The sequence below is a fragment of the Moschus berezovskii genome, chromosome 4 (assembly GCF_049115385.1).
Source record: "Moschus berezovskii isolate FMDL1 chromosome 4, NW_MosBer_1.0, whole genome shotgun sequence".
NCBI lineage: Eukaryota > Metazoa > Chordata > Mammalia > Artiodactyla > Moschidae > Moschus > Moschus berezovskii.
The window spans coordinates 95,341,261-95,368,902 of NC_142463.1; the positions used below are offsets into that span (position 1 = coordinate 95,341,261).

Below are 27,642 nucleotides of genomic sequence, written 5' to 3' on the forward strand. Positions count from 1 at the left end.
GAGACTGACATCAGTGATGGGACCTGGATAAATCCAGTGTTAGAGAGGTTGACTCTGTCTGCTTACCTCGTCAGAGCATCAGGGGATGCTTGTTCAAGGGCCGCTGGAGGACGCCCCAAGAACAGGGTTCATACGGGAAGCAGGCATTCCCGGCCCCAGTCCTCCACCTTCATCCAGCCTCATTTCTTTTTGTTGTTGTTGTGGGGAATATTATTTTGTTTTTTTAACTTTTTATTTTTGTTGGGATATAGCTGATTAACAATGTTATGATAGTTTTAGGTGAATAGCAAAGGGACTCAGCCCTACGTATACACGTACCCATTCTCCCCCAAACTCCTCTCCCATCCAGGCTGTCACATAACACTGAGCAGTGTTCCATGTGCTATACAGTAGGTCCTTGTTGGTTATTGATTTTAAATATAGCCAAATGTACAGGTCCATTCCAAACTCCCTACTATCCCTCCCCACACATTCTTCCCCCCAGCAACCGTAAGTTTTTTCTCTAAATCTTTGAGGCTATATCTGTTTTATAAGTTCATTTATATCATCTCTTTTTAGATTCCACATATAAGGGATGTCATTCGGTATTTCTCTTTCTCGTTTCACTCAGTATGACAGTCTCTAGGTTCATCTATGTTCCTGCAAATGGCTTTATTTCACTCTTTTTAATGCCAGCCTCATTTCTTTCCATACCCATTTCCCCTAACCTCAGGCTGCTCTTCCTTTCCCAGTGTATCCCACCACCCACTCTCTCTGCTGCTTCCCATCCTGTTCTCCTCCCTGAGCAAGGGAAGGTTTTTTCCCCAGAACTTTTGCCCCTTTTCTCTGGATGTCTCCAGACAGTGGCTGAAGTAAGGGGACATTTGGACATAGAAATATGCAGCCCAGGTGTCCTTGTCAGCCGGGCCAGGTGGGGTCTAGGTTTTCTGGGGAGCAACAATGCCCTGGTAAGTTGCTGAACATTGGGGCCAGAGAGCAGAAGGGGAGAGGAGGAGGAGAAGGAACAATGGTCCCCTGTCTGCCTAGGGAGGGAGCAAGCTGAGGGTGGAGGGGGAGGCTGCTGCCAGTGGGGAGTGGTGAGCCATCCCACGGGCTGTGTTGGTAGCCTGACCACAGGCCAGGTTAACAGGATGCGAGAAGGAAGGGCACTATGAGTGACAGCAATTGTGGAGACTGCTGGTTAAGCAGAGCTGGGTCTCTACTCTAAGGCTACCTCCTCAGAGAGGCCTTTCCTAACAACTCTATCTAAAACAACACCCTCCAGGAGTTTGGGGGAGAATAGATACTTGTATATGTATGGCTGAGTCCCTTAGTTGTCCACATGAAATTATCACAACATGGTTGATTGACTGTCTTCCCATATAAGATAAAAAATAATTTTTAAATAATAATACCTTCCCCCAGTACCCCCAGGTGCCATTCTCTATTTCCTTACCCTGCTTTTTTTTTTTTTTTCATAGCATTTAGCAATGCCTGCAATTAACTACTGTTTATTTGCCAGTATACTGCTCTTCTCCCTAGACTCTGGGCCATTTGTTACTCTATTTTTAGTACCTTAGACTGGATCCCTGGTACACAGTAGGTCCTCAGTAAATACTGGTTGAATGTAAGAGTGAGTGATCTCCATTGTCATCCGGAGCTATTCCCCTACCTATGGCTGAATACTCAGAGTCCATGCCATGTGCCAGGGAGGGGTCAGTCACCCCTCCAGCAGAGTGCCAGTGTTGCCCTTCTTTTTAGAGAATGCTCAGAAGCCTCAGATTTGAAGTGATATTGCAAAGATCCTCTCCTGAGATCATATGGACTGTGTCCCTAGATAGGGATGGGATGTTGCCCTTTGTCCATGCCTGCTCTCCATCCAACTCCAGGGGCAAGAGACTAGGTCTAGAGAGGTGAGTTAATAGGCTCTTCCTGGATGTCAGTGAGAGGATTGTCTTGGTCAGTCGGAAGCTGGGGTCCTAAACCAGGAAAGGGAGCTTAGAAGTTGACTTCGTTTTCTTGACATAGGAGCAGGGCCAACTTTTCTGTACTACAGTAGAGAAACTCTGTAAGGACTGGGCATAGGCACACTCCTCGAGGTGGGGAAGAAGACCTGTGAACACTCAACCCAAAGACAGTGTGGGTGTGCAGACCAAATAACTAGCCACTGCTGCAGGGACCACAACTTGGTTCAGATAAAAGGCCAAAGAAGCCACCATTATTTTTCATGTCCGAGAAAGTGCTTTCCTCAGCTGAAGAAGAGAATGAAGTCTCATTGATCATGTATCTGTGAACCTGACTACAAGATACTGGGATGAAAAGTGAAAAATGCTCAGAATCCCAGACATTTTATAGCTGTATAACCAAGCATCCACATAACCACATGGTTTACTTTGCAACCAGAGATTTGGTGTGATATAGACTCATAATTGATAATATTCTATGTGTGTGTACATATACACATATAAATAGTTTTTAAGTTATTCATGTCTTCTGCTTATAGACAGAATACTTCACATTTTTATATTAAGTATATAGGCTATTGTGGTGTGCTAAAGTTCTTGGGGTAGCAAAGAGTTGGACATGACTTAGCGACTGAACAAAAACAAGAACAACATGGGCATTTGTAAATGATATTCTTCATCTCTCCAGTTTGACCCAGGGTTTAATTAATTTTCCTTACTTGCAGGTATCATGTACTAAATCTATGTCCTGATTAGATGTTTCAGCACTCCAACAGTAAAGTGCACCCTATTCTTAATAAGTACCATAAGGACCGAGAGTCATCATACCAGGGGTCTTCTCATTGCCATTAAGGAGTCATGTGACTTAGACACTTAAACTCTTTGCACCTCAGTTTCCGAACTCTAATTTGAAGAAACTGGGTTAGTCACTAAATTTTCTTTTAGAGCAAAACTAACCTATGATTCAAGCAATGTTTTAATATAAACACTCTAATTTTTTTCTTCATTGAGAGAAACATGATCTATGTCACCATCCTATGTGGAGCGTCTATTTACAGACAGATCAATGTCCAAGTTCAGGAAGAGCAACAAACATCTCAATACATGTTACAATTTAGTTTTTTTGTTGTTGTTTTAATTAGTTGCTTTCTGAGAAACTGAGTTCATTAAGATATTTTATGCTCAGCCAGTATGTTCATTATTTTTAGACAGTATGTTTAAAATAAAGGAGATGACTTTATTTGATACCTTTATTTATATGCAAAACAGCGCACCATTCATGAGATATGAAAAACTCGTCAGATAGAAACCAGATTATATCTATTTTCACTACAAAATATTGCATTATATAAAGCAACAGAGACACAAAAAAACCCTGAAAAGACTAAATTCTTTGGATAGCAGATGTGGTTCTTTTTTTTTTTTCCCTTATCTCTAAAATACACTCCTTGTTTTAAGAGTTTCACAGCTGAGAACATGAAACATTATCAGGTTATAGACACTTCTTTTTGGTTGTCACAGAGGAAAGTAGTTCTGAATTCTCTTTTTTTTTTTTTTTTAGGAAAATAACTTAATTTCCTAAAACCATCCCACACACAAACATCACACGCGCGCACACACACAAAGAAGCTACTCTCCTTTTAAACGGTTCGCAAAGTACTTTTCAGACATAACTACGGATAAGGATAACAACGCTTACTTTTTAAAAAACTATAATAGTGAAGTGCTAGTGTTGCTGATCTCACAATAAAAGAACCAACAAACATCTTAATATATAAAATATGTTTAGAAACAGGGAGGTGTGGGAAATTTGTTATACAAGTGCAATATAATTAGAGCAAAAAGAAAGACCACAGTATAATCTCAACGAACACCGTAAAAAGTTAGACATAATTATTCCACAAGGAGAAAGTGTAAACACTCGACTATAAATAAATTGGCACAGAGTATCCAAAGTAAAATTATCACCACTCTGAAAAATAAATGTCTGAAAAAAATACTCTACTCCTTCTAACATAAATAAAAATAGGTTGTCTTTTTCTAACTGCACCTATGGGTCCACATGTTTAAGGTCACAAATAGATGTTTTTGGATATATAAAGGGGCACTTCGCCTGAAAAAGCAATCAGATATTAAATTTTCCATTTAAATATGGATTCTCCTGTCTCCAGTAGCATCAGACCTTGGGGTTAAAAATCTCACCAAACTCAAATCTCTCCACAGTGTCTGTTTGCTCTCGATGTGTCCTTTTAGCCTTACCAAATAGTCTAGGCTTGTCTGTTTCATTTGGATTCTAATATAACCTTTCTTTTCACAATGGAACAGAAAGTTTTCTGTGTTCCACCTTTCTGTGCCTTAAATCTTTGCCTTGGAGGCGATTCCCTCCCCTCCCCTCTGAATGTTTGATGATTTGTCAATTAGAAAAAATTTCCAGATAGTCTAAAGATAAAAGCCCAGACTCTGAGCTTCTGCCCCTCATTCTTTCAAAACATGAAGATCTGTGGGAGATGAACGCAGGAGAACTCGAAGTCTCCAGTGAGCTAAAGCAACAATCCCTAAAGGGACCCTAACACGGGGAGGGGAGGCCTGAAGGTCACTCGTCTGGGTACCTCCAGGAGGTTTGCCTTGCCTGAAAAACACTCCTTGCAGGCCCCAGGACTCCCCAGACAACCCCACCCTTCTGGAGTCGGAAACCTTACAGAGTCGCCCGGCGGACAGGAGAGAACACAGTGCGAGCCTCCTCCCGGGTCCAAGGCCTGGTGGCCGCCGTCCCGCAGGGCCGCCGCCTCCACCACCATCCCCGCGGCGGCCGCCCCAGTGGGCCGCGTTTCACCCACTCCCGGCCAGGCGGCCCCTAGCCGCGACCCCGGCCCTAGACGTCCAGGACGTGGTTGAGATAGGAGATGTAGCAGATGGCCAGGCGCAGGATCTCGATCTTGGACAGCTTCTTGTCCGGGGGCAGCGTGGGCAGCAGTTTGCGGAGCTCGGCGAAGGCCAGGTTGAAGGCCTCCACGCGGATGCGCTCGCGGGTGGCATGGGCCGAACGGTACTTGGCGGTAGCGCGCCGGCGGCGGCGCTTCTCCTCGCGGCTCAGCTGCGGCGGGTGCGGGTAGAGCGCGGCCCGGCTGCCGCCCTTGCCGTCGGCCTCCTCCACCGGCTCCAGGTCCGACACGCTGCCCAGCACCTTGGCGTCTGCGCCGCCCAGCGACTCCGGGTCCGAGTGCGCCGAGCTGGGGTGGTCGGAGTCGGCGGCTTGGTCCGGACTCAGCATCATTTTGGAGGCTGAGGGGAGTCAGAAAAGCGATCAGTAAAAGGAAATGGGGGGAGAGGGTGTCCTTCTTTGGATAGGACCGAGAGCGCGCGGGGGCCTAACCCGCCGGCCTTCCCACGGCGGTCCGGCTCGCTCCTCCGAGCGGGGCCCGCGGGGAGGGAGCGCGCCGCGGCGGGCAGACCCGAGGGCCAAGACCCGAGCCTCCGCCTGACGCAGGAGCCGGAGAGGCCTCGCCTTGGCCCAGGCCGCATCCCGGACCTGACACCACGGCCTCCGGGAGGCCGAGACTGGCCTGCGGGCCTGCTCCCGGGAACCGCCGCCGGCCTGCGAGACCGCCACTCGGTTTTGTGCTTCCTTCGACTACATACAGCTCGGCCATTCCGCCTGCCTCACTTCTTCTCCGACCCTGACAAACGAATGAATCCGCACGACGAATCCACCTGGGTTTTGCTGGGGGACGGGGAGACACGGAGCGCGCTTCCCGCCCAGAGGGCCTGGGGCGAAGCCGCGGGAGAGCCGGGCGCCCGCGGGCCTCGAGCGGGCCTGGGGCAAGGGGCGTCCGGGGCTTCAGAAGAACTCAGCCCTGCGCACAGAGGGCCCGGAGTGGGAAGGCTTCCCCGTACCCCTCGCTCTTCTCCGCAGTAATCAAGAGATGACGGAACCAACGTGGAGGCTCCTTTCAATAGCAAATGGACTCTTATGCCCTCGCAGGCTCCCGAAGCACCATCTGTCACACAGACAGCTACACACTTCGGGGACCTAGGGACACGGCGACGTGGGATAAGACAATGCGCCCGCAGTCTGCCGACCACCTCCCAGGAAGAGGTCGGCGGCTGGGTGGCTGCAGAAGGAGAGAAAGGAGGGAAGGCATGGGCCGCGGGGAGGGGGGGAAGCGGGCGCCGCGCCTGCTGCCCCGGCCCGAGCTGCAACCCCAACCCCCAAAGTTCGGTGCTCCGGGGCGCAGAGTCGGGAGCCCGCAGTGGTTCCCTGGCCGCTTGGCCGAGGCCGAGGTAGTCTGGCCTCAGATTCCTCTAAGGATGCGCTAGTAGAAAGGCCGCCGTGCCCGGCTCCTCCTGGGTGCCTGGAGGACCGGCCCCAATTTGCGCGCCTACTGGGATAGGGTCGCTCCCAGTCTTGGGGCTTCAAGGAAATTCGGGCTTTGAGAAAGGGTCCGGCAGGCAGGGAAGGCACCTGCTGGGGCTATGCGCACCGATCGCAGGCGCCGGGAGGGCGGACCAGGCTGCCAGCCCCGGGCCCCGCGTGTGCGGCTGGGCGAGAGGGGTGCTAGCCGGGGAATAGGTCGCGTCTGCAACGTGCGGGTTTGCTCCTAGACAAAAGCTGGGGCTGTGCGATCTGCTTCCAGCATCGCACTTGCTTAGTTAGGTGCGAATTTGGCTCTAAGGCGGCTTTCATTTCCCTACGAGGAAAACAAGTCCTCTAAGGCAAAATAAAAACAAATGCTCCAAGTGAATTACATGTGATTCTTCGGGCTTTTCACGTACACGTTTACAAGTAGAACAGCTTGCAGCTACACCTTCGCCTTGAGAGGGTATAAATAAATAGGCGAGTAATGGAAAATTATAATAAACCACAACATAGTTGTAGATCGGATGAAAAGTTCCTGGGTTGCCCTCAAAGCATGTTAAATTCTTCTCCAGGTGTCTTTTAAAAATATTCATATACAGCATGTCGTATATGCATTTTGTTTTTTCAGGCATTCATGAAATACTCTATAAATGCGATATGCATAATCTAACTTAGTTCCAAGCTGGGAAAAAAAGCATTTAAAGGAGGCTTACCTTGTAAAAGCCCTTTCGATAATCTTTTCTCCAATCTTTTAGAGTTAAAATTCCAGGGAATAGCAGGGAGAAATTCCGAAATATATTAAAAGCAGCAAATATTTATTACATTCAAAAATGAAAAAGCAGCTGTCATCTCGCTGGTGTCCACAGCGAGGGACGGTATGAATGATTGTTCACTTAGTTGATAGATCAAAAAACGCCTTTTCCTTTTAATTGTTCTCAAACATTTCGGGAAATTCGTTGTTGTTGTTTTTGTTTTTTTTTTAACGATGTGTTGAAAAGTCTCTTGCCTCTTTTCCTCTTCTGGGTCTCTATAAATAACAAAAGAGATGCAGAGATAAACACAATCACATCAAAGGTCCGATTCCTCCACTTTTTAATAGCGGAAGAATCAATAAGAAAGATGGTTAAGATAAGATTCAGCTCCTGTGAGGAGGACTCTTTTCCTTCCCTAATACGGCTGAGCAGAAACTGGGGAGTGCAAGGCAGAGATGCGATGTTGCTCAGAAGTGATTTTTTTTTTTTTTTTGAGATAAGGCTTTGTTCAGCTGATGTCTCCCCAGTTCCCAGGAACACAATACTGTAACTCGGGGTTAAGCTTGCCTCTTCCTCTTCCCTCCTTTACTTGTATGTTGTATAAGCAGACACCTATTTCCAGTTTCAAAGTCTTTCAAGGCTTGGTTACATCGCCCACCCCCACCCCCTCCTTTCTTTACCTTGTAGCAAAATATATAGAGTCAGTGGCTTGGAGATGCTTGGAGAAAGGTTGGTGAAAAGTGAACGTCTCCCGGAGTAACAGTGACAGGGCAGCGGAGAAAGAGGCGAGAGGGTGGGAGAGCCAGAGCAAAGAGACAGAGATGCGTGTGTGGCTTCTTGGCTCTCTTGGTACCAATTGATTCAGCCTGGAGATGGTGGAAGAGATAAAGGCTTAAGAAGGGGGATGGAATTTTTTTCCCTAAATTGATATTTAATGGGAAATCCTATTGGACAGAAACCTGGACATGAGTCACTTAATTGGACTTGACATCTGTCACAGTGTGGGAGTTTTCACAGCCCAAATATTTTAGCAGATCAGATTCCCACTGAATCTGTGCCATAAAATATAACAGTTGAAAGCAGTCCATGATAGAAATCTTAGCCTCTAATCAGAATCTCTAGCCATAACCAGGCTATTTCTCTTTTTCAGATTATTGATGCAAAGTAGCTAAGTGCAAATAAGCAACATATTGACTACGGAAAAATTCTCCTGGCATATTATAAAACTAGCGTCCTCCCTTACAATTTAGGATAATGTTTGTGTCCTGAACATGGAAATATTATGTATGGTGCTACAATAAACATAGATTTGCAACAACTAACATTTATTGGTGATCATTTACATTTTAAAAGACACTTCAACAAGGTTTGATTATGCATATTCATCTTTTTGAGAGATATTCTGTCACCGGACTAATTTTCCCGTATGATTTAAAAAAAGAAAACCTTTCAATAGATTAAGTCATTGGTGAAACTGAGAACAGAATCCAGGCATTGTTATTTTGGGGATCACTATGTGAGATGATTCTACTTTTCTAAATATGTTTGTTTTTCTCTTCACCCACTCATTCATTCAGCTTAAAACATGGCGTGTTATATGTGTTGTTTATTGCAGTTCATCGTTGCTTATTTTAACATGTGAATAGTTAGCTGTGTGGCAGTGCACTGGGCCAAGATGTAAAACACTCAAATCATCAGTGTATTCCGGCACATAATACTTTTGCCTCACATGACCCCACAGCCCTGAATTTATATACTTTATGACAAAAGAGAAAGTCTACTTCAACTATTTGGTCACTTTGTAGAGATACTGTTATTCACCATCAATTACATATTATTTGGAATCATTCTAGCTCTTTTGATTGTGTAAGTCTAAAAGAAATAGAGTATTGCAGTCTTACCCCTCGTCTCTCCAATCCCTGAGGCAGTATTTGTAGAGACAGGAGTCCTTGCTTTCCCTCTGTGATCAATTTTGCCTTAAAAATGGGATCTATCATCAAGGGGGGGAGTGATCATCCCATTCCTGGGGGTGATCCTCTGAGTTCCTCATGGCTGTCACCATTCCTGTTTGCCTTTGCAAACATTTTTCATCCACTGGGAGATTCCTAGACCAGAATGGGGTGGAGTGGGGTCAGGGGGGAGCACAGAGTGCCTCCACAGAAAATGGGCACCAGCCATTTCCAGCCTTGCCTCTGCCCAGCCCCAGTACAGAATTAAAGTTATATGCCCTAGGACATTTAAGTGAAGGCAGTAACTGGCCACGTTTGGGTGGCAATGGAAACAGGTGAATGTATAAATTCCCAAGACAGTGAAGATGAAAGGAGAAGGGAGGTTTTCCCAGTCTGGCTAGGAACAGCCAACACTAAACTTTCACACATAATCATACGTGTACCAACAGATGCACACCTACAGATGCTGGTACTCTTGACCCCCTACCACTCACACAAGTGGTGGGCTCTCATCAGACTCCTACACATTCAGACTGATAGATGGAAAAAGCCTGGTGGGTCTAATCACCGTAGCCCATGAGGCAACTGTTAGAGTGGGAAACAACTGGGATCTCTGGATACCCAGTGTTGGGGGAGGGAGGAGAAATGGGGCAAACAGCCAAGGCAGGCCAGATTCTGCTCTAGCGTGTGTGGGTCCAAGCACACTTTCTTTTGTCTTCAGGCTTTCTTCCACACTTACAGTCGGCGTGTGCATAAAGTCACAAATGAGTTAGCCCACATAAACAAGTACACACTCGGATTCATATACAACCATGCCTAGACGTACTGTCATGGTCATAAACATGAATTCACACTTCCATACACGCATTCTTTCTTCCAGGAAAGCCCCCCACCCCTCTCCTACCACCACCTTCATCTTTTCTAAGACCCCCCTGGCAGATGGTTCCACCTTCTGTGCTCTATAAGCACTCTTTTCATATCTCCCTTAGAGACTACATATTGTGTTGCCATGATTCTTGGTTTCTCTGCCTGGGGCTCTCACTAGTCTGTGATGCTTCCAGGGAGGACCAGCACCCTTATTTGAGACAAGGTGACAATGACTTGACTCCCTGGGTACAAAGGCACCCAGGATGTTTGTAACACAGAAACACTTCCTCCAAAACTGGTTTTGGTTGTACCAGTTTTCCCTCCTATAATAGTGAGGATAACAATCCTGTCCAACTCACTTCACAGACTGGTTATGAAATTCACTGTATGTAAAGCTATTTTATAAAATGCTAAGCTCCAGGGAAATAAAGATATTGTGAATTATTACCCCTAATACTAAATAATATTATTAAATCAGTGGGGAAGTGGTAAGCAGTGATTAAAAAAATATACTTCCTGGCTCTATCATATGCCAGCTATGTGAATTTAAGGAAGATATGTAACCTTTCTGGACCTCAGTTTTCTATCTGTAAAATGGGAATAACAAAATTATGTCATGTTATATATTTTTTCCAAAGATGAGTGAGATAATCTGTGTAAAGCACTTCAACTAATGCCGAGTTTATTTAGTCTTTAACTTATAAATATCTATATATTGTTTGGTCATTGTACTGTTATTCAGTCGCTCATTTGTGTCCAACTCTTTGCAATCCCATGGACTGCAGTACGCCAGGCTTCCCTTCAGAGGAGTTGGTCCTTCACCATCTCTCGGAGCTTGCTCAAATTCATGTCCATTGAGTCGGTGACGCCATCCAACCATCCCATCCTCTGTTGCCTCTTCTCCTCCTGCCCTCAGTCTTTCCTGGCATCAGGGTCTCTTCCAGTGAGTTGGCTCTTATCATTAGGTGGCCAAAGTATTGGAGCTTCAGCTTGAGCATCAGTCCTTCCAAATATATAATATTTAATTTATTGTCATGCTAAATAAGTGTTAATATTGTTCATATTATTACTATTATTCAATATAAATATGTATACAAATACATATTGAGAACAAGAAATATAAACGAAGTATATCCTATATACTCACTCAGATTGTGTGTATCTGTGTGTGTATGTTTATATGTGTATATATACACATACAAACATATACATATGTTGCCACATATACATATGGCAACTAACCTAGAGTGATCCCTTTTCATGTATCCAATCTAGGTCAAGGGACTTTACGTGTATTAACTCATTTATCTTCACCACAAAGCCATGAGGTAGGCCCTGTTGCATGCAAAGAAACTGGGACACAGAGAACTAGTCTATTCAAGGTCACATAGTTAATAAATTGTAAGGCCAAGATTTAGACTCAAGTAGTCCATATTCAGAAAGTGCAACCACTATGCATTATTGCTTCTATGGTCATGGTTTTCTACACAAAGATACTCAGAAGAATTATTCACCAAATGAAATACATATTTTGAGAGAGAAATGTATATACACACAAGGATAATATATAAATTACTATATTTTGCATCCAGAGGTAGTCAGAGAGTCACAGTAATTTTTAAAAACTTATTGTGCATCTAACATTGTGCCAGACACTGTGAGACTACAAAGGCTTTATAATTGTTTGTTAATTTCACTAGACAGCTATTTCCAATCTATTTTCTTAAATTTTGCACCCTATCAGTAAAAATTTTCAGCATACATATCCAGCGTATGTATGTTCATTATTAACAAACTTTATACATATACTATTGTAGCATGTTTTGTAACTATAAGCATAATAATTTTACTCATTAGCATTTAGAAACCTCTAGCAGCACATTACTGGTAATATATAGTTTTAAGAGCAATAAGCTTTATTTTACTATGTGAAAGTGAAAGTGAAGTCGCCCAGTCGTGTCCGACCCCTAGCGACCCCATGGACTGCAGCCCACCAGGCTCCTCCATCCATGGGATTTTCCAGGCAAGAGTACTGGAGTGGTTTGCCATTGCCTTCTCCGATTTTACTATAGTTATTGGTTAATCCTTTGTGATAACATGACTTGATCTGATTTGAAGTTCAACTTCTTTAGAATCTGGTTTTTATAGCTAATATGGCAGAAAAGGATACAAATACAAAATTCAAAGACCCAAATAATATAAAAATTCAAAGAACCAAATTTAAGTTCATTATTGGTTGTGCTAACTAAATTATAATTCTCATTTTTCTTTCTGCCTTACCTACCAAATATGCCAGAGTGGAAATGAAAGTTGCTCAGTTGTGTCCGACACTTTGTGACCCCATCCATGGAATTCTCCAGGCCATAATACTGGAGTGGATAGCCATTCCCTTCTCCAGGGGACCTTCCCAACCCAGGGATCAAACCCAGGTCTCCCGCATTGCAGGCGGATTCTTTACCAGCTAGCCACCAGGGAAGCCCAAGAATACTGGAGTGGGCAGCCTATTCCTTCTCCAGGGGATCTTCCCGAACCAGGAATCGAACCGGGGTCTCCTGCATTGCAGATGGATTCTTTACCAACTGAGCTATCAGGGAAGCCCTAAATATGCCAAAGTTTTGTTGAAATTTGATTAGCAAATTTCTTTCTAATGTGAATTATTCTTTTTAAACAAATGGGTTCAAAGCCCTAAATCTTTTTATTTGGAAAATACTTTAACAGCTTGGGAATTCCTATTTCCAAGTGTTCTGTGTTCAAATACAAGAGATTTGGGGCTTCTCCGATGTCTCAGCCAGTAAAGAATCTGCCTGCAATGCAGGAGACACAGGAGATACGGGTTTGATTCCTGGGTCAGGAAGAGGCCCTGGAGGAGGAAATGGCAACCCACTCTAGTATTCTTGCCTGGAGAATCCCCATAGACAGAGGAGCCTGGTGGGCTACAGTCCATGGGGTCGCAAAGAGTCGGACTAAGCATACAGCACACAGCATGCTATTGACAGCTCTTTGTCATCAAAGAAAAACGAAGTTGGAACACGAACCTTAAAGTCAAGTAATTCTTTGACTGTTTTGCCATGTGCTAGGCAGCATATCTCATTGTGGGGCAGCAGAATATACGCTCTCTTCCAGTTTCCTATATTGCAAAGATTCAACTATAGTTTAATGGACTCCTATTTCTAATTACGTGGCTCTATCTTGTACCCTTCTGTTCCAACTTCCTTACAGAAAATTCTTGCATAGGAATTATTTAGTGAATCAATTTTGTTTGTGATAGAATCTTTGGCCCCAGACTCTATATTTATTTGAGTTAAAGCAGCCATTTTCTTAGTGGTTGAAGTGAAGTGAAGTCGCTCAGTCGTGTCTGACTCTTTGCGACCCCATGGACTGTAGCCCACCAGGCTCCTCCATCCATGGGATTCTCCAGGCAAGAATATTGGAGTGGGTTGCCATTTCCTTTTACACCTCCACAATTTTTCCATAAGTCACTTTTTTATTAAAGACCATTTTGGTGGTGAGTGTATCTTCTCCTCTACATTTTACCTTTAATGCCCTCTTAAAAAGAGAAGCTTTTCACGTATTTCATTACTGAAACAGAATTTGTAAAGTACCATGGCTGAAACATGTTGGAAATAGCTGCTGTTCTTTCATCCAACTAAGTAACAAATTTCCAACACCACATATAATTGTTTTAATAGTTGTTTCTTCACATCTTCAGCAATGTTTCTCAAGTGTCCATCAAAGGAATTTGCCAATATGGGAATGCATTTTAGTTTGTCGCTCTATTAGCTTCTGTGTACTCTTTCAGACATTTCCTGCAGTATTTGGCTTTTGCTATAAAGTAAAAAACCTCAAAAGAGACTCCTAAACATTTATCATTATATTGAGTGAAATGTTTAAAAGTAGTAGATCTTGAGTACGGGACGATTTTAAACATCCCTGAAAAGCTTAAGAGGTTTGCATTCAGGTTGTGGATGCTTTTTCTCTTTTTCAATCAGTTCATTTAGGTATAGTTTTTATAGAGTAAAATTCACCCTATGTTCAGTTCTATGAATTTGCAAATGTTACATTCATGTAACCATCACAAAGTACATAGCATTGCCATCCCCCTAAAAAGGACTGATGCTGAAGCTGAAACTCCAATACTTTGGCCACCTCATGCGACGAGTTGACTCACTGGAAAAGAGTCTGATGCTGGGAGGGATTGGGGGTGGGAGGAGACGGGGACGACAGAGAATGAGATGGCTGGATGGCATCACCAACTCGATGGACATGAGTTTGGGTGAGCTCCGGGAGTTGGTGATGGACAGGGAGGCCTGGCGTGCTGTGATTTGTGGGGTCGCAAAGAGTCGGACACGACTAAGTGACTGAACTGAACTGAACTGAAAAAGTTCCCTGTACCCCTTAGTAGCCAATCCCTTTATCCACACCTAGCCTCAGGCAGCCAGAATCTGATTTCTGTTCTTGTTGTTTTGCCTTTTCCAGATGACATAAAAGTGGAATCACAGTATGTAACTTTTGAGCCTGGCATCTCTTTCTTAGCATAAAGCTTCTGAGATTCATCCAGTTGTTGGGTGCATCAGTTGCTCCTTCCTCTTTTGTACTAGGCAGTAGTGCGTGGTATGCATGTAATACAATTTATCCATTCGTAAGACCTTCGATTCTTTCCAGTTAGATGTTAAGAATATAGCTAACAATCTGGTATAACTGTGCACAGACAGGTATTTATGAGGGCATAAGTATACAGTTCTCCTGGGTAATCAACAAGAGGTGAGATTGTTGGCATGTATGGTGAGTATTTGTTAAACTTTATTAGAAGCTGCCAACTGTTTTTCAAGGTACTTGTACCATCTGCATTTTCACCAGCAACACTGCAGTTGTTCCACAACTTCCCTAGTGTTTGTTACTGTAACTTTAAAGAACATATTTTAAGCCATCGTAACAGGTGTCTTGTGGTATCTCACTGTATTTTATTTCGTATTTACCCCCCTTTTAGCCTTATTGAGATATATAATGTTTATATTTAACAAATGGTGTGCATTTAGAGTGTACATGAGTTGAGGCATATATGTACAACCCTGAAATCACCACCCCAGTCGAGACGGTGAGCACATCCATCATAATCTGTGTAACCCACCTCCTCTCATTGTCCCCTCTCCTCCCACGGAGAAGCTTTAGTCTACTTCCTGTAACTAGAGGTTGTTCTGCATTTTTAGAATTTTGTATGAGTATAATCATATACTACGTTCTCTTTTTTGTTTACCTTCTTTCAATCACAGTTATTCTTTTGAGATTCAACATGTTGTTGCATGTATCAGAGTCTGCCCCTTTTTTTCTTTCCTTTTTTCGTTAAAGTGAAAGCAGGTTTATTGAGAAAGAAGCACATTCCATAGGCAGAATGTGGTCCTTCACAGAAGGCGAGAGCAGCCAAATCTGTTCCTTTATATTACAGAGGAGAACTCACTTTACTGTTTCCAGGGAATTTCCTGGTGGTCCAGTGGTTAGAACTCCATGTTTCTACTGCAGGGGGCACCGGTTTGATCCCTGATTGGGAAACTAAGATCCTGCATACCACACAGTATGACCAAAACTCATTTTACCATTTCCAGAACTCTTTATATAATCTTGTAGATATAAGTTCCTATCTGGTAATGTGTTTCTTTTGCCTGGAGAACACCCTTTACTTTGATTACAGAGCAGGTCAGTTGGCACCAAATTTTCTCACCTACTATTTTTCTGAAAATGTCTTTATTTTCCTTTTGTTTTTAAAATATTTACTCTGGGTATAGAATTCTAAGTTGGTAGGTTTTTTTTTTAATTTTTTTCTTTCTATACCTTAAAAACATACTTCATTTCTTTCTGCCTACATAGTTTCTAATGAGAAGTTTGCCTCAATTCTTATCTTTGTTTTTCTATATATAATGTGTTCCTCTTCTCCTACAGCTGTCACTGAAATTTTTTCTAGATTTTATATTTTCAGCAGGTTGACTATGATGCATCTAGGTGTGTGTAAGGTATTTGTTTATTTGGCAAATATCCTCTGTAAGGTTGTCTGGGCTCCTTAGAATAGTGAGTAACTGTCATTCATTATTTTAGGGAAATTTTTGGCCATTATTTTTTCAAATAACTTTTCTGCCCCATTACCAGTGGCTAAGAGAAGATAACCCACGTCCAAGGTCAGGAGCAGCAGCCGTGAGGAGATACCCTGCGTCCAAGGTAAGAGAAAGCCCAGTAAGACAGTAGGTGCTGAGAGAGGGCATCAGAGGGCAGACAGACTGAAACCACAATCACAGAAAACTAGCCAATCTGATCACATGGACCACAGCCTTGTCTAACTCAATGAAACTAAGCCATGCCATGTAGGGCACCCAAAATGGAGGGGTCATGGTGGAGAGTTCTCACAAAATGTGGTCCACTGGAGAAGGGAATGACAAGCCACTTTGGTATTCTTGCCTTGAGAACCCCATGAACAGTATGAAAGGGCAAAAAGATAGGACACTGAAAGATGAACTCTCCAGGTTGGTAGGTGTCCATTATGCTACTGGAGATCAGTGGAGAAACAACTCCAGAAAGAATGAAGGGACAGAGCCAAAGCAAAAACAACACCCAGTTGTGGGTGTGACTGGTGATGGAAGCAAGGTCCAATGCTGTAAAGAGCAATATTGCATAGGAACCTGGAATGTGAAGTCCATGAATCAAGGCAAATTGGAAGTGGTCAAACAGGAGATGGCAAGAGTGAATGTCAACATTTTAGAAATCAGTGAACTAAAACAGACTGGAATGGGTGAATTTAACTCAGATGACCATTATCTCTACTACTGTGGGCAGAAATCCCTTAGAAGAAAGGGAGTAGCTATCATAGCCAACAAAAGAGTCCAAAATGCAGTACTTGGATGCAGTCTCAAAAACAACAGAATGACCTCTGTTCATTTCCAAGGCAAACCATTCAATATCATGGTAATCCAAGTCTACACCCCAACCAGTAATGCTGAAGAAGCTGAAGTTGAACGGTTCTATGAACACCTACAAGACCTTTTAGAACTAACACCCAAAAATGATGTCCTTTTCATTATAGGGGGCTGGAATGAAAAAGTAGGAAGTCAAGAAACACCTGGAGTAACAGGCAAATTTGGCCTTGGAGTGCAAAACGAAGCAGGGAAAAGGCTAATAGGGTTTTGCCAAGAGAACGCACTGGTCATAGCAAACACCCTCTTCCAACAACATAAGAGAAGACTCTACACATGGACATCACCAGATGGTCAACACTGAAATCAGATTGATTATATTCTTTGCAGCCAAAGATGGAGAAGCTCTATACAGTCAGCATAAACAAGACTGGGAGCTGACTGGCTCATGAACTCCTGATTGCCAAATTCAGACTTAAATTGAAGAAAGTGGGGAAAACCACTAGACCATTCAGATATGACCTAAATCAAATTCTTTATTATTATACAGTGGAAGTGAGAAATAGATTTAAGGGACTAGATCTGATAGAGTGACTGATGAACTATGGACGGAGGTTTGTGACATTGTACAGGAGATAGGGAGCAAACCATCCCCAAGAAAAAGAAATGCAAAAAAGCAAAATGGCTGTCTGAGGAGGCCTTACAAATATCTGTAAAAAGAAGAGATGTGAAAAGCAAAGGAGAAAAGGAAAGATATACCCATTTGAATGCAGAGTTCCAAAGAATAGCCAAGAGAGATAAGAAAGCCTTCCTCATCGATCAATGCAAAGAAATAGAGGAAAACAACAGAATAAGAAAAACAAGAGATCTCTTCAGGAAAATTAGAGATACCAAGGGAACATTTCATGCAAAAATGGGCTCAATAAAGAACAGAAATGACATGGACCTAACAGAAGCAGAAGATATTAAGAAGAGGTGGCAAGAGTACACAGGAGAACTGTACAAAAAAGATCTTCACAACCCAAATAATCACGATGGTGTGATCACTCACTTGGAGCCAGACATTCTGGAATGTGAAGTCAAGTGGGACTTAGGAAGCATCGCTACAAACAATGCTAGTGGAGGTGATGGAATTCCAGTTGAGCCATTTCAAATCCTAAAAGATGATGCTGTGAAAGTGCTGCACTTAATATGCCAGCATATTTGGAAAGCTCAGCAATGGCAATTGGACTGAAAAAGGTCAGTTTTCATTCCAATTCCAAAGAAAGGCAATGCCAAAGAATGTTCAAACTACTGCACCGTTGCACTCATTTCACATGCTAGTAAAGTCATGTTCAAAATTCTCCAAGCCAGGCTTCAGCAATATGTGAACCATGAACTCCCAGATGATCAAGCTGGTTTTAGAAAAGGCAGAGGAACCAGAGATCAAATTGCCAACATTCGATGGATCATGGAAAAAGCAAGAGAGTTCTAGAAAAACATCTATTTGTATGCCAAAGCCTTTGAGTGTGTGGATCACAATAAACTGTGGAACATTCTGAAAGAGATGGGAATACCAGACCACCTGACCTGCCTCTTGAGAAACCTGTATGCAGGTCAGGAAGCAACAGTTAAAACTGAACATGGAACAACAGACTGGTTCCAAATAGGAAAAGGAGTACGTCAAGGCTGTATATTGTCACCCTGCTTATTTAACTTATATGCAGAGTACATCATGAGGAACACTGGGCTGGATAAAGCACAAGCTGGAATCAAGATTGCTGGGAGAAATATCAAGAACCTCAGATATTCAAATGACACCACCCTTATGGCAGAAACTGAAGAAGAACTAAAGAGCCTCTTGATGAAAGTGAAAGAGGAGAGTGAAAACGTTGGTCTGAAGCTCAACATTCAGAAAACTAAGATCATGGCATCCAGTCCCATCACTTCATGGCAAATAAATGGAGAAACAGTGGCAGACTTTATTTTTGGGGGCTCCAAAATCACAGTGGATGCTGATTGCAGCCATGAAATTAAAAGATGCTTACTCCTTGGAAGAAAATTTATGACCAACCTAGGCAGCATATTAAAAAGCAGAGACATTACTTTGCCAACAAAGGTCCATCTAGTCAAGGCTATGATTTTTCCAGTTATGTATGGATGTGACAGTTGGACTGTAAGGAAAGTTGAGTGCCGTTGAATTGATGCTTTTGAACTGTGGTGTTGGAGAAGACTCTCCAGAGTCTCTTGGTCTGCAAGGAGATCCAACTAGTCCATCCTGAAGGAGACCAGTCCTGGGTGTTCATTGGAAGGACTGATGTTGAAGCTGAAACTCTAATACTTGGGCCACCTGATGTGAAGAGCTTACTCATTTGAAAACACCCTGATGCTGGGAAAGATTGAGGGCAGGAGGAGAAGGGGACGACAGAAGATGAGATGGCTGGATGGCATCACCAACTCAATGGACATGAGTTTGGGTAAACTCTGGGAGTTGGTGATGGACAGGAAGGCCTGGTGTATTGCAGTCCATGGGGTTGCAAAGAGTCACACACGACTGAGCAACTGAACTGAACTGAACCATTCTCTTATCCTCCTGGGACTCCAAACACAAGTATGTTATAATGCTTAATACTGTTCTAGCTCTTTTGGATGCTCTGTTATCTTGCTGTTACTGTCCTTGTTTTATTCTTCTTTCACTTTGGATTTTTGTTAGGTAATTTCTATTGACAGATCTTCAAATTAAGTGATTCTCTCAGCTGGTTCAGTCTCCTAATGAACATGCTGAAGGCATTCTTTATCTCCAGTATTGGGTTTTTCATTTCTAGCAGTTCCATCTTTCCTGAAATTCCCTATCTCTTTATGCATGTTGTTTATCTTTTCCACTGTATCCTTTTATATAGTAATCATAGTTACTGTAAAGTCACTCTCTAGTAGTTTCAACATTTGGGTGTCACCTGAGTTTTCTCCTGTTTATTGTAGTGTCTCTTAACAGCAGCGTGTGTGGGGGTGTATGTGTGTATGATATTTTTTAGTAAAAACCATATATTGCTTGTGACACAAGAGAGAATAAAATAAATATGATTTATGCCAGGAAATAAGCATGACTGTTCTTCTGTTAGGTCATTAATATGGAGGGCGGGGTCAGGAGAGTCAATCTGGGAATTGAGCTGGACTTGGGTTTTACTGGTGCTTTGCTTACCATCAGTACCCCATAGACTTCAAATTCTTTTAGTGGTGGGCTGTCTTTGCTTGTGCTTCAGATGGGAGCTGTTATGCTAGAGACTTTTCTTAGGATTGGTGATCCACCATCAGCTTTTAGCTTTCTTGCATGCCAGCATCACAGAGAAGGTCTCTCACTACAGACTCAGCCTTGGACAGATCATGCTTTGTTACTTCCACTGGGGACAAAGAATTTCTCTGTCGTTCTACCCCAGTCTCAGTCTTAGGGGGAACCTATATACTTGAGCTTTAGGTGTGCAGTCCCTCTCTGCATTCCTGCTCTTCCTCCTGATGGCACCCAAATTCTGCTTTGTATTTATGCCTAATGTTGGGTAGTTTCCCCTCTCCCAGTGGTAGGAAATTTCTACTTTATATCAGTTGAGGATTTGAGGCTCGAGATGGTTTTGTGGTTCTCCCCTAGAGATAGTCTCTTCTTATGCCCTTCCTTCTTTCCACAGTGCATCTTTTTCCTGTGTCTTGAGCAACAATCTTTGCTGCTCCTCCCATAAAAGCTTACAGTTTTTGCTTCACATGCAAGAAGAGTCTGGGGAAGTGCATGGTGTTTTGTGTCAGACCCCACACTTGTTAGTTACCTTCTGTGTACATGCTCTACCTCTAGTCTTTTTCATGAGTACTCAGTAGAGGTCCAAAAATAAGGGCTTGTGAACAATATAAACTCCTCTGGGTTGGGGCCTTCATTATTCTGAACTGACATGCTAGCCCACACTTGGCCTTTGGCAGTTCCCTAAATTTGTAGCTATTTCTCTTTCTCCTCTTGTGTCACAGACTGTGCCTCTTTCTTGAGTGCTCTGCCATGGGTGAGAGAGTTTATGTCTTCTGTCTCTCCTTAGAAGGGTTTGGGGGACTTCCCTGGTGGTCCAGTGGTTAAGACATCATGCTCCCAAAGCATGATGGTCAGAGAACTAAGATCCTGCAAGCTACACAACGAGGCAGAAAAAAAAGTTTGTAACACAAGTTGTTCAATTGTCTTATGACCTCAGCTCTCTGATAGGTTCAATACAAGTTAGGGTTTTGGTTTTTTTTCTGGATTTTTCTCATTTTTAGGATGGAAACAACATTCTCTGCAGCTTGTTACATCTAAATCAGGAGTGAAACTCCTTCAGTTCAGTTCAGTTCAGTTGCTCAGTCGTGTCCAACTCTCCGCGACCCCATGAATCACAGCATGCCAGGCCTCCCTATCCATCACCAACTCCCTGAGTTCACTCAAACTCATGTCCACAGAGTCGGTGATACCATCCAGCCATCTCATTCTCGGTCATCCCCTTCTCCTCCCGCCCCCAACCTTTCCCAGCATCAGAGTCTTTTCCAGTGAGTCAACCCGTCGCATGAGGTGGCCAAAGTATTGCAGTTTCAGCTTCAGCATCAGTCCTTCCAATGAACACCCAGGATCGATCTCCTCTAGAATGGACTGGTTGGAAACTCCTTGCTTAATATTTTAAAATCTTGTTTATTGTCATGGCGTTGAGCTATCATTAGCTTTATCTCAAGGTAAAAGATACACTCAGATTGACTTTCATTACGGATAAGGCATTGGCAACCCACTCCAGTACTCTTGCCTGGAGAATCCCATGGACAGAGGAGCCTGGTAAGCTGCAGTCCATGGGGTCGCTAGGAGTCGGACATGACTCAGCGACCTCACTTTCACTTTTCACTTGCATGCATTGGAGAAGGAAATGGCAACCCACTCCAGTATTCTTGCCTGGAGAATCTCAGGGATGGCAGAGCCTTTTGGGCTGCCATCTATGGGGTCGCACAGACTCGGACATGACTGATGCGACTTAGCAGCAGCAGCAGCATGAATTAATTAACATTCTTGATAATTTAGAGTTTTTGGACATGTTCTTATTGGATCTATTTAGATCAACATTGTTCTTTTTTAGTAAAATGTGGTTGATGAAGGGTTCCTTTTAGCAGTGGACTAAGTGACGGTTATCATTTTTTTGTTTCTTTGTGCCTGTATTATTAGTATTATGTTTAATTTATGGCATCTTTAAATGAATTTTTTAAGCCATTTGTCTCTTTGTGAGGGTTAATTTTCTTAAAGCTAGATAATATAATTGCAAATCCTCTTAACCAAGCACATCAAGCTGCAATGTGTCACAGTACACTGAAAGTGATTAAATGACTGAGGTCTCCACTGACAACCCCTGTAAGTTTGACACATCCTACTCTTCCCCAAGGATCCTCTTATACTACACATGATGTGATTATAGGACATAAATATCAACTGAGGGAACCAGGATCAATTCTCATATTAAATATTAGTAAAACTTAATTTCTTTTTTTAATTTTTAAATTTATCTTTATTTTCAGCTGCACTGGATCTTCATTGCTACTTGCAGGCTTTTCTCTAATTGTAACGAGTGGGGGTTACTCTCCAGTTGTGGTGTGTGGGCTTCTCACTGAGGTGGCTTCTCTTGTTGAGGAGCACAGGCTCCAGAGCATCCTGCCTTCAGTCATGACAGCTCAGTTGCTCTGCGGCATGTGGGATCTTCCCGGACCAGGGATTGAACCTGTGTTCCCTACATCAGCAGGCGGATTCTTAACCACTAGACCACCAGGGAAGTCCTGATTTCTTTTTTTAGATAAAAAGTTTGTTAGAATATTAGAAAAATTATAAATGTAAGAAATTATAATATTTTCTCCCCAAACTTCAACAGATGTTCTTGTTCTTCTCCCTGGCTTGCATATGTCCTACTTAACAGACACTGCAATAGACTGAGTCCTTTGAGGATGGAACTTGCATCTCAGTTGCTGTTTTTCTCAATGCCTGATATAGATCTGATATTTTGTACTTTGGAAAATTTTGCACTTGTCGTATAAGTACTACGAACACATGGTTTCCAACTTCAGGAAGACTTATTTTTCACCAAATAGACTGGGTCAATTATGACAGCCATGTAAAAAAAAAATAGAATAGAAGCCTATCTAAGATACTATATATTTACTAAATTGTATCATATTGATGATAACATCCACTTGATTTTAGAGATAGGGAGTTAAATGCAAATTGAAGGAGTCTTAGAAGTACAGAGAGATGGTCCACTTTGGCTGAGTTGTGACATTGGGGAACACTGCAGTCATCAGGGACAAAGGTGGCCTTTCCATCAAGGAGAACAAAGTGGATCAGGGGCAGGGTCTGGTTGGGTATATAGTCATAAGGGATAACGACCACACCAGCAGCCTGGGAGTAGGGGGAGGGCTGAGGAAACTTTTCAAGTAGAAGTCCCCTCATTGGCACTAACTGTGGTGGTTATTTCTGCTCTCCAATGGCTTTCAGCTGATTCAGCAGAAGCCAATGCACTGGGGCAGTCACAGAACCACAGAAACCGAAGTATAATGTATATCACCGTGGCCTCTTCCCCTCCACATCACCCCTCTAACGCATACATTTGTCCTTGCTTGGCTTACTTAGCTTCAAAAGCAAGTATTTATTCAGTGATCAAATGAGGCAAATACAATACAAGGCATCAGAGTTAAAGAAGAATAAAGTATAATTCCTGTCCTTAAGGAACATAGTCCTATGAGGGAGAGAGACACATAAAAGGAGTATTTACATGTCACACACCAAGTACCAAGATAGACTTTGAACGATTCTTTATGGGGGACCAGAGGAGAGACAACTAATCCAGTTTCAGGGGAAAGGGAGAAGCGATGAAGAGGGATGGTGCACATCAGAGACAGCTGCTTAGAGAAATGAGCAACCAAGCTGAGTCTTAAAGGTTGAGTAGGAGTTAACTTGGGTAATGAGGGAATAAGAGAGCTTATTCTAAGCAGAGGAAAAACGAATGCTACTCAGTTGGAAAGTATCAGGCAGGTGGTAGAAGGAGATTAGTCTAAAGAATTAAGCAGGAACCTGTTCATCGAGGGTCTTAAACAACATGTTAAATAGCTTAGAAGAGATTAAACAGGGAACAAAATCTAAATTATATTACATTTGTGTCAGAAGTACAGAAGAAGGCTGAAGAAAGACCTGCTGGGAGATTACTGTAGTAATCTAGCTGAGAGATGGTAGAGGCTTGAGTTAAGGTCAAGATGAGGAGATGGGTACAAGGAATATGTCCGTGGTGATAGCAGAATGTGAGACCATGGGTGGAGCTCAAATCTCCACCTTGAGTTGGGTTTGAGACAAGTGGAGAAGAGACTTACAGGTAGATAATGAGTGCAGCGGGAGATTTTGTATTTATTTTTTAAAAATTGAAATATAGTTGATTTACAATACATGTTAGTTTCAGGTGTAAAGCACAGTGATTCAGATATATATATGTATATACATATTTTTTTTTCCTTCTTCAGATTCTGTTCTCTTATAGATTGTTACAAAATATTGAGTAGAGTTCCCTGTGCTATACAGTAGGTCCTTGCTGGTTATCTATTTTATGTATAGTAAAGTGTAACTGTTAACCCCAACCTTCTAATTTATTTCTCCTCCCCACTGCCCCTTTCCCCTTTGGTAACCATAAATTTGTTTTCTATGTCTATGAGTCTCTGTTTTGGAAATAAATTCATTTATATCTTTTTTAATGATTCCATATATAAGTGATATCATAAGATATTTGTCTTTCTCATTCTGAGTTACTTCACTTAATATGATAATCTGTAGGTCCATTCATGTTGCTGCAAATGGCACTATTTCATTCTTGTTTGTGGCCGAGTAATATTTCAGTGTGTGTGTGTGTGTGTGTCTGTACATACACACCACATCTTCTTAACTCATTTATCTGTCAGTGGACATTTAGGTTGTTTCCACATCTTAGATAATACCTTGAATAATGCTAGTAATAATTGAGGTCCATGTACCTTTGGTGACAAGTTTTGTTTTGAGCATAATTAGTTTGAAGAACCGATGGGACATCCAGGTGAACGTTTCCATAGGGCAGCTGGGTCACAAAACCTAGTTTTCAGGGAGCAGCTTGAGCTGGAGATAATCTGCAATTCATGTGTGATAGCTAAAACCATGAGATGTGAATGACATGACTCAGAGAAGCGCACATTGTTGAAGAGTAGGTGGCAAGCATGGTACCCCATGGAACTTCAGCATCTGTGGAGCTGGTGAAGATAAGCCCAAGGAGCAAGGGAAGCAGTGCTCTTCATGTGTGCAGTCAGGGAACTGGACACCCAAGTAAACAAACCCTGCTCCTTTGAAGAGCCCACTGCCTCTATCAAGAGCCAAAGGCAGTCCCTGGGGAATCAACAACATTCACAACAGGGGCAGGATAGAGAAGCCCACAGACAGCAGCAAAGATTTGTTACAAGAGGTACAGAAACAAACAGGAGAGGATGCGATCCTGAAGCCAAACGGTCAAGTATTTCAAGAAGGAGGGAGTGACTGGTATCATGACTAGCAGAGAATTCCAGGAAAAGAAAGGATGAAAAATGTCCCTTGGATCTGGCAATGTCAAGGGGACTGGCCATCTTAGTTACAGCAGTTTCAGTGGTGAAAGCCAGACCCAGATTCTTCTGGGACCAGGTTGAAAGGAAGGGAAGTGGGTCTCAACAGGCTGAGAGAAACCAGAGGAACCGCAGAATGGAAGTTGCTCTGAGACTGAAGAGAAGGCTTAGCAGGAAAGTGGGAAGGAGTGACTTATGGCCAGAAAGCAGAACTCCTGCAGGGAGGACTCTGGGTTCCTTGGAAGAAGTGGCCAGAGAAGACTGGTGGTGACCTTGAGGAGGTCAATGAAGAGTCAGGCTGGGAGCTGGCCTGGCTGTCCACATGGAAACTGAAGCCACCAGGGCACAGACAGGGAGACTGCCCATGGACAGGGCACTGATCAGTTTCAGTGCACTTGGGGAAATGGAAAAGGTGACAGAGATGAGAGGGGTACGAGGTGGTAGAGCACAGTGATGTCGGACTTAACAGAGTCGGGATAGCTACCTGAGGGTAGAAGACAGCGGTGCTGAAGCAACCTTGGCAAATGATGTTGGCTTGAAGGTCTGGAGGGTGTGGAGAATGAGCCACCTTCCTGAGAGAGGGCCCCAGGGGAGGCAAGGCCTTTAGATTTCACTTAAGGCTCAGGCTGGTGGGAAATATGGCTTGAATGTGCCTACCCTGGTGCGGGAGTTTCTGAAGACACAGTGAAAAGGTCTGGGGTGGGTGGGGGAGGAGTGGGAGATTAAATTAGAGAAGAGGAAGCACAGAGCAGTTTGGGCTTGGGGGCGGGGTTGGGGGAGGCCGGAACACAAAGCAGGCTGGGAGCTGTAGCAGAGGGCAAGGATGACAGGGCCGGGGGCCCAGGGGCCTCAGCTGCACAAAGAGCTGCCCAGTGAGGAGGCATCTGAGGACCCTGGGGGAGGCCAGAGGCCTGATCAAGGGAGGAAGTGGAGCATTAAAATATAGAAGAATCTTTACAGTACATTTTTAATGAGATGAGGAGTGACCGTGAAAATTGTTTCTAGCTCATAGAAATGTGCTGGTGAACTCATGAAAAATTACTTTGAAGAGTTGTGAATTTAGAGATGGAATTTAGCATTTTTTTTTTTTTTTTAATCAGAAGTACTTCAAATTTACTGACCTTTTCTGTGAAAATTTGGAGCTTCCCAGCTGATGCAGTGGTTAAGAATCTGCCTGCCAATGCAGGAGATACAAGAGAGGAGGGTTCCAATCCTGGGTCAGGGAGATCCCTTGGAGGAGGAACTGGCAACCCACTCCAGTATTCTTGCCTGGGAAATCCCATGGACAGAGGAGCCTGGTGGACTACAGCCCGTGAGATTGCAGAGTTGGACACAACTGAGTGCACACACATACACTATGAAAATTTGTGACAGAAAGTAGTGTATATCAAAGGATGTATTTTCAAAAAAGTAAACATATTTAATCTGCTCCTTCTAAGTAACAAGAAATGAGAAAGCAACAATGTTTCAAAAGCAACTGGGGCTTTTGAGGAGTCATTTTGAAGAATGAAAATGTTACTTTGTCACCAGAAAAAAATGTGTGGCATCTATTAGAAAATTAATATCTGTACCTTTAAAAATAAATTAGAAACTATATTTCTTAAAATTTTCCAAAACAAGGGTTTTCAATGGATTTTTAAATCCAGAAGTTGTAAATAATAAAATTCAATGCCTTCTGATTAGTGTGCAAGAAGTGGTTTATAGCAGAGACAAATGGAATCTCACCAGCCAGATTTCAATGAAAACCAGCACATATGTGCAGGCAATGATCCACCTCTCCTGTCTGGATCTACAAATGTTATGAGATATCTTTTTCACTGTGGTCGTCTTTAAACTGAAGAATCAGGGTAGACTAAGCTTGGAACTAGCCCTTTGAATTGCTGAATCACAATGTGTAAAGTCAAGATTTAAAAAAATTAATATCTTCAGTAACATTGCTCTCTCCACAGATCATTTGTTCATTTTACTGGGATTAAAAAGACCTGTCAGAATGGCTATCATCAAAAAGACCACAAATAAAAACGTTGGCAAAAATGTGGAGAAAAGGGAAACCTTGTGTACCATTGGTGGGAAGGTAAATTGATACAGTCACTGTGGAAAACAGTACAGACGTTTTCTTAAAAAAAAATACTAGAACTACCATGTGATCCAGCAAGTCTACTCCTGGGTACCTAATTTGAAAAAAAAGAAAAAGCTAATTTGAAAAGATATATGGGCTCTAATGTTCACACCATCGTTATTTACAATAGCCACGATATGAAAGCAGCC

The 27,642-nt window shown here is 42.9% G+C and overlaps 1 protein-coding gene across 2 annotated transcripts in view; it reads right to left on the reverse strand.

The window, feature by feature from the left end:
• Window positions 1-3,208: 3,208 nt before the first annotated feature.
• The window catches only part of NHLH2 (nescient helix-loop-helix 2), a 104,149-nt gene continuing 79,715 nt past the window's right edge, over window positions 3,209-27,642 (reverse strand). The window contains exons 3-4 of one of the 2 annotated variants that reach the window (XM_055402727.2): window positions 7,014-7,327; window positions 3,209-5,225 (exon numbers count right to left, since the gene is read on the reverse strand). In XM_055402727.2, coding sequence (XP_055258702.1) covers window positions 4,816-5,217 — 402 coding nt within the window. In that variant the 5' untranslated portion in view covers window positions 5,218-5,225; window positions 7,014-7,327 and the 3' untranslated portion in view covers window positions 3,209-4,815. Of the gene's footprint in view, window positions 5,226-7,013; window positions 7,328-7,403; window positions 10,872-27,642 lie in introns of those variants that run through there. The other variant, XR_008682751.2, reaches the window with a different exon arrangement.